The sequence below is a fragment of the Sebastes fasciatus genome, chromosome 3, assembly GCF_043250625.1.
Source record: "Sebastes fasciatus isolate fSebFas1 chromosome 3, fSebFas1.pri, whole genome shotgun sequence".
NCBI classification, from domain to species: Eukaryota; Metazoa; Chordata; class Actinopteri; order Perciformes; family Sebastidae; genus Sebastes; species Sebastes fasciatus.
In genome coordinates, this window is record NC_133797.1 from 4037631 (window position 1) to 4052044 (window position 14414).

General features: G+C 39.5%; 1 protein-coding gene across 1 annotated transcript in view; it reads right to left on the reverse strand.

The window, feature by feature from the left end:
• The window catches only part of neurl1aa (neuralized E3 ubiquitin protein ligase 1Aa), a 102697-nt gene extending 91860 nt beyond the window's left edge, over positions 1-10837 (reverse strand). The window contains exon 1 of the mRNA XM_074631086.1: positions 10363-10837. Coding sequence (XP_074487187.1) covers positions 10363-10444 — 82 coding nt within the window. The 5' untranslated portion in view covers positions 10445-10837. The remainder of the gene's footprint in view (positions 1-10362) is intronic.
• Positions 10838-14414: the final 3577 nt, after the last annotated feature.

The following is a 14414-nucleotide window of genomic DNA, read 5'->3' on the forward strand; positions in this document are numbered from 1 at the left end:
GGAGTGACAATGTGCCTGTATCACCTCTTCTGTATTTGTGTTTCTTATTTAGGCAGGTGTTAAGGATGTTCGAGAGCATCCCCCGGGGCAGACTGCTGTACTGTCGGTGCCACGTTGCATAAGCGCGGTCGCATAAAGAAAGCGGGAGAGGTCACCGCGTCAGCAAGAAGTGTAGAGAGTGGTTGAAATGTTTTCTCAATATTTCCTGGGGGTGTATTATTATTGCCTTTTGTAGTTATGACTCCACGCTTGGAATATGGTAAAAGGTTCTCTAATTACAAAACAAATGCAGTATAATTTAATGTAATGACCACAAAAGAGTACACTTAATTCTGATTAGGCTTTGTCCTAACTTCCAATGACGAACAGTTTCCAAACTCTGAAGATCATTCATTTCCCCCAGACTTCTAAATATAGACGACATAGTACAAATTCCAGCAAATAAAGCTGAAATACAGCGTTCATAGTTGTGCATAGTTGGTAAAATAAGCAGGCTGTTCACATACACTGCATACAATGCATAATAATTTGTATATATAAACCTTAATTTGTATGTAATTAACGTAATCGTGAGCCAGGACAGTTTACGTAGTAGAAAGAGTCCACGTATGGAGGAGGTCGGGATGGACCGATATACATCAAAAAACTAAAAACCCCAGACTTTCACCCAGGAGAACGCTGTTTATGCGCTCCGACTGGTGTGCGATCTCAACATGGCTGTCGGGTCACAAACGTTCTCATTTTACAGCTAAACAGTTCACTACAAGATGATTCTGAAAACATTTGAGGAGAGAAATAGTCATTACAGTAACAGAATATTGGTTTATATTTGATCAGCGCTGCCTAGTTTGACCGTTTGGTCGCAGTTTGCGAGTGATTGACAGCTGCTCAGAGACGGCAAGGCTCCAGCTCGTCTCTGATTGGTTGTTTTCCTCCGGTCTGTTCAATCTTGCAGAGGCCATTAGGAGCACCAGAGGACACTGCACTACTAGAAATAATAATCATATTTGCTCCATTTCTACCCACTGCATCTTTAAAGGGACTCTATGTAAAAATCAGAAATTGCTTGTTAACAGCGACACAACGAAAGTCAGTGTCCTGTTGCTCGCGCTCGTGCTCGCTCTGTATAGACGTGAACGAGCATCGGTCAAAACAGTGAGGCGACACACGTCAGCTAAAAACACAATATCACTCTATATTTTAGCTGCTTGGCAGTAATGTTAGCTGACCAGACGAAGGTCTCTCCATGAATCAGTGCTGACCCTAGTGTTGGCTTTTCCTGCTTCAGCCTCCCGACCGCGGCCTGAGGGAACAGGGGAGACACCGGAGTTTTGGTCAGAGACGATATCGTTACTCGCTCTGGAGCCCCGTCACTTCACAAGACACGGGAAACCTCTGTTGGTCTGGAGGAGCTGCAGCAGTTATTTCTGCACAAACGTCCACTGTACATTCACTAGATATTCTCAGAGCTAAACTAACTCTTCTGCAGTGTGGAGTGTGCGCGCATGCACGTGAGAGTGGAGCGAGAGAGCGAGTGAGAACGAGCGCGGTGTGTGAGTGAAGGCAGGCAGAGAAGCAGAGTACAGCAGAGACTCCGGTCCTGGAGACCAAAGCTACGGTCTCCCCTGTGTTTTCCGACCGCGGTCGGGAGGCCGCAGCAGGAAGAGTTAACACTGTTTAACAGACGGGCTTCACTAGATACAACTTTGCGGTTTTGGTACTTCCGTGTAGTTTGTGTTGGAACAGCGTAGCCACACGCGAGCGCGCATGGGACACCGACCCGCAATGATTTATACGTGTAAGAAGTTAAAAACAGTACCTTTAAGTCAGAACAACAACAACTCAAAACTTGAAAAGTTTTGTCAACATTTACTAATTATTCTGCAGCACTATCACCATTTAAATAAATAACTGGCGTCAAGTGTTTCTAATTTCTTTCTACACCATACAGTACAGGCGTTGACTCGTGCGTGGGATGAATGAAGCAATAACGAGTGATGGAGGTTAGGGTAGCCTATTAGTACCAGCAAGAACTTCAATCTACTTTCACCCCTGATGGAGGGTGTTGTACAGATTATAGAGCCCGTCGAGGCATATTTGTGATTGTGGGCTATAAATAATTAACTTGATCTTTGGTTTGGATTTGACAGTAACTGCCATTGATCACTAAAATGTACTGTACAGTGCCTGTGTGAACTAGTCGGTACATCTGTTTGTATATGTATTAAGTGTGTGTGCGTCAGTGTGTGCGTGAGGTAACAGCATGCCCTTGTGGTGCCCTCACAGTAGTATCATGTAGTAGAATGAACTGAGCTGCAGGGTCAGTTTGCTCTAATGAAAAAGCGATGATGTACAGCTCAGACGGGCCGTTTAACGCTGCACTCCTGTCTCTGTCTAAATGGGCTGTGTCACAACTCAATGAAGCAAACGGTGCCAACCTATAAAACACTTTCCACAAACGCATTTCCTGTCCCGTCGTGTAGGTGCTGCGGGATGATCAGGATGAAAAGCAACCGCGCCACTTCGACCTCCTGGTTGTTGCGGCTTTGGCCGTCCCAAAGCATTAAAAGTGGATGTTTTTCCCCCCGTCTCTCACTGTTAAAGTGTCCTTGAGGAAGACGTCAAATTAACTCATTTTTTTCTGGTTGGATAAATGTTCAAAAAAATTTACTTTATTCTATTCATATAACCTACTTAACAGGATAATTGAATTTGCTCTCTCAGTTTGCAGATATTACACGTGTATTATTTTTCTCAGGCAGGGCTTTTCTGAGTGAGGTGGTGTTTATCTCTAAAAAAGATGGAGAAATGGACTGGAACTAAACTGCTGTTTACCCATGAGGAATTACTCTACATCTTGTTTGGTGGTACATTTGCATTCCCCTCTCTCTTTGTCGAGCACTCACTCTGTTTTTCCAGGGAGACACACACACATATTACCTCACTACATGTCTTCTTCAGCTACATCTGTTTGTGTCTCAGCTCTTCTTGTCCATCTGTGTGCACCTTAGTGTGAACATACGGCGGCTCGTACTTGTCGAGACATGATGCTTAAGTGTAAGTGTCTGCGAGTGAACACCATGTTCAAGTGCATTTTGGTGCTGCAGCCTCCCTGAGGATGTCTCTAGTCTAAATGCTGTCCCACTACCTGTCTGTCACATAGTGCTTAGTGGCATTTGAAAGGACCAATATTTACTGTAATAAATCATAAAATGACCTTGATGTGTCATCAGAGATTAAGGAAAGATGCTAAATTGAAATACTGGCTTCTCCGAGAACAACGATGCTACAGCCAGTAGCATCGTTCCAATTTCAAAAGGAGGACATGTTCTCCTTTTGAAATTGACATTCCGGTTCATCGGGATTATCGGTGACATTTTGGGAGCACTCACTTCAGTTTTACTTCCATAACGGAACTGTTGACTTGCTTGTTGTCGTTATTTGCCATGACAGATGTCGTTGTAGCGTCGTTGCCTCTTCCAAGATCTCAGCAATTACCACATTGACCCAAATGCAAGAAGATATTTTGTCTGGAAATTAAGTTTTGAATTATTACATTAAAACCAGTACAAAAGCCCCAAAAAACTGCCATAAGAACTTGATGATACAGAATCCTTCTAGACCCCCTAGGAGACATTTTGTATTAACTTGTTCCTTGAAGTTAGTAACTCATTCCCTCGAGTTAGAGTTGCTTCATAGAACACCCCCCTAGATGATGTACTTCGATAAAGTTGGAAAGATATTGACAGACTCAAACTTTCTGGATCAATAACTCATAACCAAAACGTTGTTAAACAAACAAACAACGGCTCTTTCTGACCGTTGTAAGGTAGACAACGAGCTACAACCTTGTTTTAATCAACACATAACACAAAACATTGGTCTCTATGTGCAGCCGGCGGCAAGACGAGTGATCAGGGACCGTCTACAAAGTGCAACGCTGAAAAGAGAAAAATATTCAATAACTTCACCGAAATAAACTCGAGGGAACGAATTACTAACTTGAGGGAACGAGTTAATAAAAATGTTCTCCTAGAGATCTAGGGGGGCTCCGTATGATGATAAATACCGTAGTAAGTATAAAGAACGAAGAAAAAAGTCATTTTTGAGTTGTGCACTGCTTCCAGGAGATAGCTGCAGCCTTGCAGTCTGAGCCTGACATTGACTCGGTGAGAGTGAATGGAAACAGTAAAATCGTGGGCCTGAAAACCAAAGCAATGAGCTGAAACTCACGATAAAGCTCCATGAAGCCGAGGGGAGCTGCACATGATGAGGTGATAATGATCTGTAGGTTCATCACTACCAGCAAAATCCCTCCACATTGCGACCTTGTTTTCACATTGTCATTTGATACATTGTTTGTATAAAAATAATTATTGCAGCTTTAATTAATAATAGGGGCTGTCAGTCGATTGAAATATTTAGTCACGATTAATCGCATGATTGTCCATAGTTAATCGTTATTAATCGCAATATTTTTTTTATCTGTTCAATGTGTTCCTTAAAGGAAGATTTTTCAAGTATTTAAAACTCTTATCAACATGGGAGTGGACTAATATGCTTGTTTTATGCAAATGTATGTTTAGTTACTATGACATGGTTGATACCGATGGATTTCTCAGGTTTTTGCAGTTTCATATGGTGATGCCAGTATCTTCACTCTAGCTTTAAAACTGAGCCCGCTACAACCTCCGGAAATATTGATATCACAAGTTGAGTTAATGCGTTAAAGAAATTATTGCCGTCAAAACAAATTATTATCGAGTTAACTTTGAGAGCCCTAATTAAATGTTTAAATACTTAATTGCAAGTAAAAGTCCTGCATTGGAACCAAACACTGTAAATAACAGGGGTCAGCAACCTTTAATATCAAAAAAGCCATTTTAGACAAAAAAAAAGAAGAAATAATCTGTCTGGAGCCGCAAATCATTTGAGCATTGTGATGAAGGTAACACAGTTTATAGTCTAAGTATATAGTATATAAGTCTAATGCAGTGAGACCAAGTGCAAATGTACTACAGAGTATTAGGGCCACATTGAGGGAAAAAAAATCAGAGATTTCCAGAAGAAAGTCATAATAATACGAGAAAAAAAGTCGAAATATTACGAGAATAAAGTCATAACTTTACGAGAAAAAAAGAAAACACGTAAAATGACTACTTTATAATATTATGACTTTATTCTTGAAATCTCTGATTTATTTTTTTCCTTAATGCGGCCCTAATACTCCGTCGTACCGTCGTACATTAGACCTACAACAATGATAAATAAAAACGAAAATTTAGACAAAAAAAAGTTATTCATTTCCACTAATTTTTTCAAAAATCCACAGGGAGCCACTGGAGAGGGGCTAAAGAGCTGCAGACCCCTGGAATATAAGAAGTGGATGTAGTTTTGAAGCCTCGAGTTCGGCATTTCGACTGTTGCCATCTTGTTTTTTTGCAACCAGAAGTGACACGAGAGGTACAACTGAACGCTGCATGAAACATTTTTAGGTGACCAAAATGTAACAATTAACTTTCATGAACTGAAATCACACTATGAAAGGGTTAAAGACAAAAAAAACAACTCTCAGACTGGACAACACCGTGGTAGCGACCTGTCAATCACAAGGTAGCCACGCCCTAAAGCATCCCCTGCTTTATCATCTATTTTTCTCATAGACTTCTACACAGTTGAACTATTTTTTTGCAACCAGAGGAGTCGCCCCCTGCTGGCCATTAGAAAAAATGCAAGTTTCTGCATTGGCTTCATTTTTCAGAACAGGAGGTTGCTGCCTGATTGAGACATCTGAACTAAACAACTACATCCTTAAATTTGACCCAGCTCCACTTATGATAGGCTGAACTGGGAATACAGTTTTAATATCCCTGTTGGGGAAAAAGCCAAATTACAAGTTAATTATTCCTCGTCTTATGCCTCACATAATACTTCCCTGGCACAAGTGAGGCCTTGTAATAGATGCACTTCTACCCCCTCCCATCTAGCACATACCTTCTGGTCATGTTCAAAATTAACAGGATTTTGGAAAAACTTTTTCAAAATCATGTCGGAAGTCCTAGGTACAGATATTGCACCCTGTCCACTCATTGCAATTTTTTTGAGTGCTCCTTAACGACCCTGAGTTTATTAAAAAGAAATTGAAAGTCCTGACCTTTGCCTCTCTCATCACTCGTAGATGCATCCTTCTACACTGGAAATCACCTGAGCCCCCAGCAGAAAGCTGCTGGCAGACTGATCTAATGTCATTCCTTTAACTGGAAAAAATTTTTATTCTCACTCCCATTCTCTCAGAGGGTCGACTATGACATTTATATCACATGGCAACCTACCTTCTCATATTTTATCAAGTGTCTACAGTGTCCCATTATTTTCCCATCGTTTTGTATCCAGCTGTACTTCTGTAGCAGCATCGTGCACTTGAATTCTTTCAAATGCTGAAGATGTCTAATTATGTATGCTAGCTATACACTACTTATGCTACAAAACACTAATTCTTCTTGCAAAAGTGGACCAACTGGAGGGTGGTTGGCTGATTTTTATTTTCATATAATGTTATTTCTGTTTTCCTTTGTTCATCTGTATGTAAATATATGTGTTTCTGCTTGAACCATAGACTGTGTGTAAAGATGGACGACATGACAGCTCCCCAAAATTGAAGCCCAAACATTGCGATCGTCCCCCTGGTGGCTGGCTGCAGTGTAGATCATAAAGCCCACCCCCTCCATGTTAGTGGATGGGACATGGGCCGATCTGAAAAGTCAAAGTACACGTCAAATACATTTTTCCCAAAGATGTTTTCTGTCATTTTAGGTAGTTCTTATCACGCTGATGTTTGTTCAAGAGTTATTTTTTCCAATAAATTTGTTTTAAATGAGTTATTTGATGTTATAAAAAGGGGGTGAGACGTCATTTATTGATCATTGTTGAGTCATGGTCATCACGTTGCGTAAAACAAGGTTGCAGAAAACAAGGTTGCAGAAAACAAGGTTGCGTAAAACAAGTATGCGCAAAACAAGGTTGCGTAAAACAAGGTTGCGTAAAACAAGGTTGCGTAAAACAAGGTTGCGTAAAACAAGGTTGCGTAAATCAGCGCTCTGTAAAACAGTGTTGCGTAAAACAACAAACAACGTAGCGTAAAACAACGCTGCGTAAAACAACGCTGCGTAAAACAGCGTTGCGTAAAACATCATTGCGTAAAATGTTATGTAAAAAATGTAAAGTCAACCTGTACTTTTGGTTTTACGCGGGACACGAACAGTGGTCTCCTGGGTGTAAGTATAGATTTAAAATTTTTGATATTATTCGTTGAACTGTGAAGCCTTTTGTAAAAAATAAAATAATCAATTCCATGATAATTTAAATGATTGAAGCTGAAAAGTTTTCCCGGAGCCTCTGGCAAAGTGCCACGGACCCCACTTAGAGACGAGTTGGGAGAGAGAATGTGTTGAACGTTACACAGTATTTTAATATACTTTTGTGGTTTATGTAAGAATTGAGATGAAGATTGCTGACAATGAATAGTAAGTCATCACCGCAAAGCTGAGTCAGCAGAGCTAGGAGAAGGCCATTTATCCAGCTGAAAACAAATTAATGTCTGTACTGAAGAAGTGAGAGTGTCTTTGAGACGTGAGTCGGAGTGTGTGTGTGTGTGTGTGTGTGTGTGTGTGTGTGTGTGTGTGTGTGTGTCTGCGCGTTCATTCGTTCGGGGGGTTATAAGCTGCATCTGTGACTGAGTGCATTCATCATCTCCTCGGCTGAGCATTGATCTGCACATCTCTGTTCCATATCCAGATATTCACTGGGCGCTGTCCAAACGCCGGCCTAATAAACCGGGATGCAGAGCAGCACAAACACATCCCCCGTCCTTTCATTACTGAACGGCTGCCAGTGACGTCGTCTGGTCCTCATTCCAATCAGCCATCATCTCCCGCTGATAACGCACTCTGGAAACCATCACCATGGGAACTGTTGCACATGTTATTGGGTGGTTGTCAGGGAAACCTGGCTGAATAACGGGTCCCTCTTCTCTCATGCACACCGCCTTGCCTCTCTTCGCCTGACTCACTTGTTCTGCGCCCTGTGTTCCTGCGATGTGAAAATAGCCGTGCGCTCTCAGCGAGTGTGCTCGAGATAGAAAAAGAGGATGTGAAAGGGCAAACTGTGTACTTATGGTGATTATCCCGATGACAGCTCCTTTTTAAACTGTTCCCCCAGGCTCATTTCCCCCTCTGTAATCCAGATGTAACAGTGGGATCAGGACGGGGGGGATGTGGAGGGGGACTTTTTGTACTTTACGTGATTGTATTACACATGGGACTCAGCTCAGACGGTCCTGGAAAGACTTTTACAGTGGGTATGTGAGAATAAGTTTGGCTGTACGAAGCACATTTTAGTGTTTAACTTTTGATTAAAGTACTCAGACGGATTTAGTTACTTTAGCTTGGCGTTGCACTTATAAACACCTGCCTAACTTCATTATTTCTCCTCGGTGCATAAATGTATTTTTAGCATGCATTTCAATTAATCACAGTTCACATGTGCATTGGAAATTACATTCTCACATTGTGGCTAATGACCATGGTCATTAACTGGATTGCTTTTTTAAGGTATACTATGTTTCCAGACTCTTTGCCGTGCACAGATCCACATGTTTTACTTCAGGGATTCAATTCTCAGCATCTTTCTTCAACAACTCTCAATCAACAAACCCACACAATAACACAAGAAAAGGAAGAAAGAAAAGGAAAAGAATAATAATGCTTCCATTTCCAAAAGAACACATCAAATCTCGCTCGGTTTGACAGCAGCCAACAAGATTCTAATTTAGTCCTGGAAAACCTCCCCATGAGCCTTCACCAACACTTCGATATTTCTCCAATAATTCCTGTTGGAATTCTCTTTAACGAAAATCAATGGTGCAGAATCAAGAACCAAACAATTATAGACGTCTTCAAAGTTCAGTCGTGAAACTACAGCTAACAAAACAAGCTATTCTGGGGCTTTAGATCGTATCACATCACCTTCTTTAGCAGATGGAATCGCTGAAGTAGATTATCTCAACTTTTTTTCTAAGCACTTCTCACCAAACGTTCATTTTTTAAATGGACTAAAAACTTTGAACTTTTAAGCCAAACTGGACGAGATGTTCCTGGAAAAAAATGGAACTTTTAAACAATCCCACGACAAATGATAAAAATCATGCGATATGTTAGAAAGCTCCAGAGCAGCTTATAAATGGACCTTAAAGATCCCATATCGTGCTCATTTTCAGGTTCATACTTGTATTTTGTGTTTCTACTAGAACATGTTTACATACTGTAATGTTAAAAAAAAAACGTTATGTTTCTCATATAGTCGGCCTGAATATACCTGTATTTACTCTCTGTCTGAAATGCTCAGTTTTAGTGCATTTCAATGGAATTGTAACGGAATTGCGTTGCTAGGCAACAGTTTGGGTCCATGCTTTCTTCCTGTCAGCTGATGTTATTCACATAAACTGCAACAGGAAATAAACTGTGACACATTTAGAATGTTTATGTTTAAAACCTCGTAATGGTCTAAGTATCGTATATTTATGACATCACAAATGGACAGAAATCCTAACAGCTTGTTTCAAACGCGCAATTTCTGAATACAGGCTGTGTGTATTTCTCCGTATTTTGAGCGTTTTGATAGTTTAACAGTATTTATATAGCACTTAAACCTGCTTTATAAAATAAAAGACATGAAAATCGCACTTTTTTATAATATGGGACCTTTAAAACACAAAACCGTTGTGCTTGATCACATTTAACGAAACAACAATGACACAAAACTGAATTCGCTGTGGACACTAGTTGAAACTTGGAGGTGACAGGCAGGCAGGGAGAGAGGGTGGTCACGGGGAGGAATGAACACAAAACAAAAAGGTAGGCTTTATAACTAAAGCTCAACTTAAAAAAATCTACCAACCTACTGTCCCCCAACTCAGTTCAGCAAACTTTTTAGACCATAAATCAATTTACGCTTGTATTGGTGTGTTTGCCTTGTGATGAGCTGCCAGTGCCTGGAGATCACATCACCACCAGCAGCACCATCACCTCCAGCTCACCTCCACCAGCAACAGGCCCGCCTCCTGCAGCCTGACCCGGGAGCTGTTCTTCAGCACCAACCGGTGATCTGCTCCCGGAGCATCAGCATCACAAAGTGGATCACACGGGACTGACTCCAACATCTTTCTATATTAAGCTTCTGCACACTAACGTCTATAACACACATTAACTACTCGTTTTTAACCACGCACGTTCGTAATAAGGTGCCAAACGGTGCGTTAAAGGTGTCAGTGTGTTTGTGTTTGGTGTGTTCGTGGTGGTGACTGACCTTTGTGAGAGTTTCGGAGTCTGTGGAAGCCCTGCTGTTGTCCTCTCTGCAGCGTCGATATACCCGATACATTACTGCCCATGACAAGATGATGAGCACTATATAGAGTTGACCGCGGCTCTTTGGACGGACGTCTGCTTAAAAAATGAGGATTATAGCTGCGTCTATCTATCCCGGTGAGATGGAGAAAATCAACTGAAGGAGTGAACGCGTGGATGTTGTTTTTCAGTCAGTAGCAGGCGACTAAAGTAGCGGAAGAGGCAACAGGCACACAGGTGTGTGGAGTCAGAGAGCAGCAGCAGCAGCAGCGAGGATGTGAGGATGCTCTAATCCTGGATGCTGAATCCTGGGATGCTGAATCCTGGATGCAGCTTTTGGCTTTTCATCAGCGGGAATTTGGCGACTGAATAATCCTCTTCAGCAAGTGTTCCCTCCCGGACGACAGCTGAGGTCGTTGTGTTACTTTGCTTTATTTAAAAACTCTGTAAGGAGTTCAGCATTATGCTGTATGCTATTTAAAAAAATATAATTGTGTTTTTTGTTATCATATTCCCTTTCAATATTCTGGTTAATAAGGTGGATTTTGTGAAAGAAAAGAAAAGAAAAGAAAACAGGCTAGAAAAATAATAATAAGTATAGCCTGCAGGTCTATATAGGCCTGGTTATCATCTATCTATATGTTAGTGGACCACCTGCATTCCATGTTGGAAATATGATCAAATAAGTGCAAAACACACATGTCATCTAATGAGTGCTTGATCATGTTTCATGAATAGTGTGAAGCTGCCATCTAGTGTAAAATCAACAACAAACAACACAACTAAAGAAGCCAGTGACAGTTTGGGTTTGATTTGCACCTGATGCGCTTAACTCTCCAAAACCACGCTGATGTGTTGCAGTTTGATGCCACAGGAACTTTCACTTTTGTTCTGTTGTTCAGTGAAATGATGAAAGTCACAGTGAAAATAATAAGGAATGACTCATTATTGTTGCCTTGTTTATGTCTCAGAAATTGAGAAAGAAATATGAGTTCATAATAACATATTTTGAACCAGTTAGGTTCAGTTGGTCAAATAAGTTTCATGTTTAACCGGTGGTGTCAGGTAAAATGGGCCACTGTTTTTTTTTTAAATGATTTATCAATCAATCAATCAGTCAAACTTTATTTATATAGCACTTTTCAAACAAGTCAAATGCAATTCAAAGTGCTGGACAGACGATTGACAAAAATATAGAGTGTTAAAAATGGATTTAGAGACTAACGCACATCAAAAACAATCAATATAAAAGTTCATTGAATAAGAAAGCAATAAGAGATGGGTATTTAAGATAATAAAAGATAAATAAAATACAAGGAAATAAAAATAAACAATAAAAATAGATAAATACAAATTATGAAACTACACAAAATAAGCAGATTGTATTAAAATAATACAATTTTAATAAAATTAAATATAATAAAAGAGATAATAATGATCAGCAATAAAATGTTGATTAAATAAAATAGAGTAAAATAAACAAGACTATAAAACGAAGATCTAATTATATTTTTATAAATTGCCATGGGTCTATATTTATTTGTTAAAAAAATGTGGAAAAAGTACAATTGTTTTGGAATTATGAGAGTTACAGTAACAGCAGGTTCCCTCTTGAGCCACAACACAATGTTCAGGTAAAATGGGCCGATATAAAAGAGGGAGACACAAGAATCACAGCTGAAATCATTTTCATTTTAACAGTAAATTGACATTAACTATTGTCTTTGGTGCCATAGTAACAACACCATAAATATATTTCATGCAACAAAAAGTTCAATAAATATTCCATTGACCTCATTTTCTGAGGTAACAAATACATAAATAAAGAAATACACTTTTCACCCCTGTAAATCAATTATTTGTTAATAAAAGTGTAAATTGTAGTGAAACTGACTAAACACTTTTAAGCCAACAATATCAGGGACCAACTGTTTATTTATATTATAATAAATACATTTATCTATGAAAATAAAAATCTTAATTTTTGTCTTAAAACCTTTGTGATGTCTGATGTGTATCAAAGCCCCAGAGCAGCATATATAGGCTGTGGTCGCGGGGGAGAGGAGAGGCTCCAAATCCCAAATTTCGCCTATAGGGCACCAAAAGGGCTAGAGCTGGCCCTGCTTTGGTGGTAATACTACTATGCTTTTATTTAAAGGTCCCATATTGTGCTCATTTTCAGGTTCATATTTGTATTTTGTGTTTCTACTAGAACATGTTTACATGCTGTAATGTTAAAAAAAAACGTTATTTTCCTCATACTGTCGGCCTGAATATGCCTGTATTTACCCTCTGTCTGAAACGCTCCGTTTTAGCGCATTTCGACAGAATGAAAATTGCAACATAATTGTGTTGCTGGGCAACAGTTTGGGTCCATGTTTACTTTCTGTCAGCTGATGACATTCACATACACAGCAACCAGGAATAAACTGGGACACATTTAGAATGTTTACGTTTAAATCTGTGTAAAGGGACTAAATATTGTATATTTGTGACATCACAAATGGACAGAAATCCTGACAGCTTGTTTCAAATGCAGAGTTTCTGAATACGGGCTGTGTGTATTTCCCTGTGGATTGAGCGTTTCGATACTTTCACAGTATTTATAAAGGACTTAAGCCTGCTTTATAATAAATACAACATGTAAATCTCACTTTTTTATAATATGAGACCGTTAACTACGATTTTGAATGCAGGACTTTTACTTTTATTCGAGTGTTTTTCCATTATTGTATTGGCAGTTTTACTTCAGGAAATGATGTGAGGACTTCTTCCACCACTGTTGAAATGCCATTCAGCTCAGCAAAATGGTTGATGGATTTAGGTTGAGTCATTTATATACATTAAGTCTGTTCAAGCTGCAGTGGTATCATGTCACAGTTAAATGAGCTGTTGACATCAGGTAAAGAGAGAAGAGGAAAAAGCATTTTGTGATAAACATTCCATGTGACCTTGCAGGTATTTACATCACATGTAATTTGACTGCAATGAAACGACTGGACAGGCAGCCCCCACCTATATACTAGTAATTCAAGTTGTGTATGATTTCACTTTTTCCATGAGGATGGGAACAGACTCTGGAAGCCTGGGATTTTACACAATTAGCCTTTAAACATTCTGACAGTGACAGTTTATGACTCAACTACTCAATTCCCAGGAGGCATAGACCTGGAGGAGACACTTTGGATCATTTGAGGATACCAAATACCAGAATTTATCACAGTTGATGTCCCTCTCCTCAGCATTTGAAGGGCTGAGAAAATCTTGTAAACGATTGGTATGACCTAAGATAAGGTGGTGTCTGGTGAGTTCTTGGTATCTTCTATTCTCATTTAAAGATGTTTCCTACAAAAATGAAGCTACATCTGTTATTTTTATCGCAAGTTCCTGTCACTGTTTTGTATTACTGTACTTTATTTTCATTTTAATGATCCAGTGAAGATCGATTAAAGGGGCTAGATCAGGGGTCAGCAGCCTTTACTATCAAAAGAGCCATTTTAGGCAAAAAATAAATAAATCTGTCTGGAGCCACAAAACATTTGAGCATTGTGATGAGGGTAACACAGTTTATAGTCTAAGTATATAGTATATATGTCTAATGCAGTGAGGGCCAAAGTGCAAATGTACTACAGAGTATTAGGGCCACATTGAGGAAAAACAAATCTGAGATTTCCAGAATAAAGTCATAATATTACGAGAAAAACAGTCGTAATGTTACGAGAATAAAGTCATAACTTATCTCATAATATTACGACTTTTTTTTCTCATAAACCTACGACTTTATTTTCATAATATTATGACGTTATTCTCAAAATCTCAGATTTATTTCTTTTCCTCAATGTGGCCCTAATAGTCCGTCGTACCATAGACCTACAACAATGATAAATAAAAATGAAAATGTAAACAAAAAAACAGTTATTCATTTCCATTTTTAAAAATCCACAGGGAGCCACTGGAGAGGGGCTAAAGAGACGCATGTGGCTCCGGAGCCGCAGCTTGCAGACCCCTGGGCTA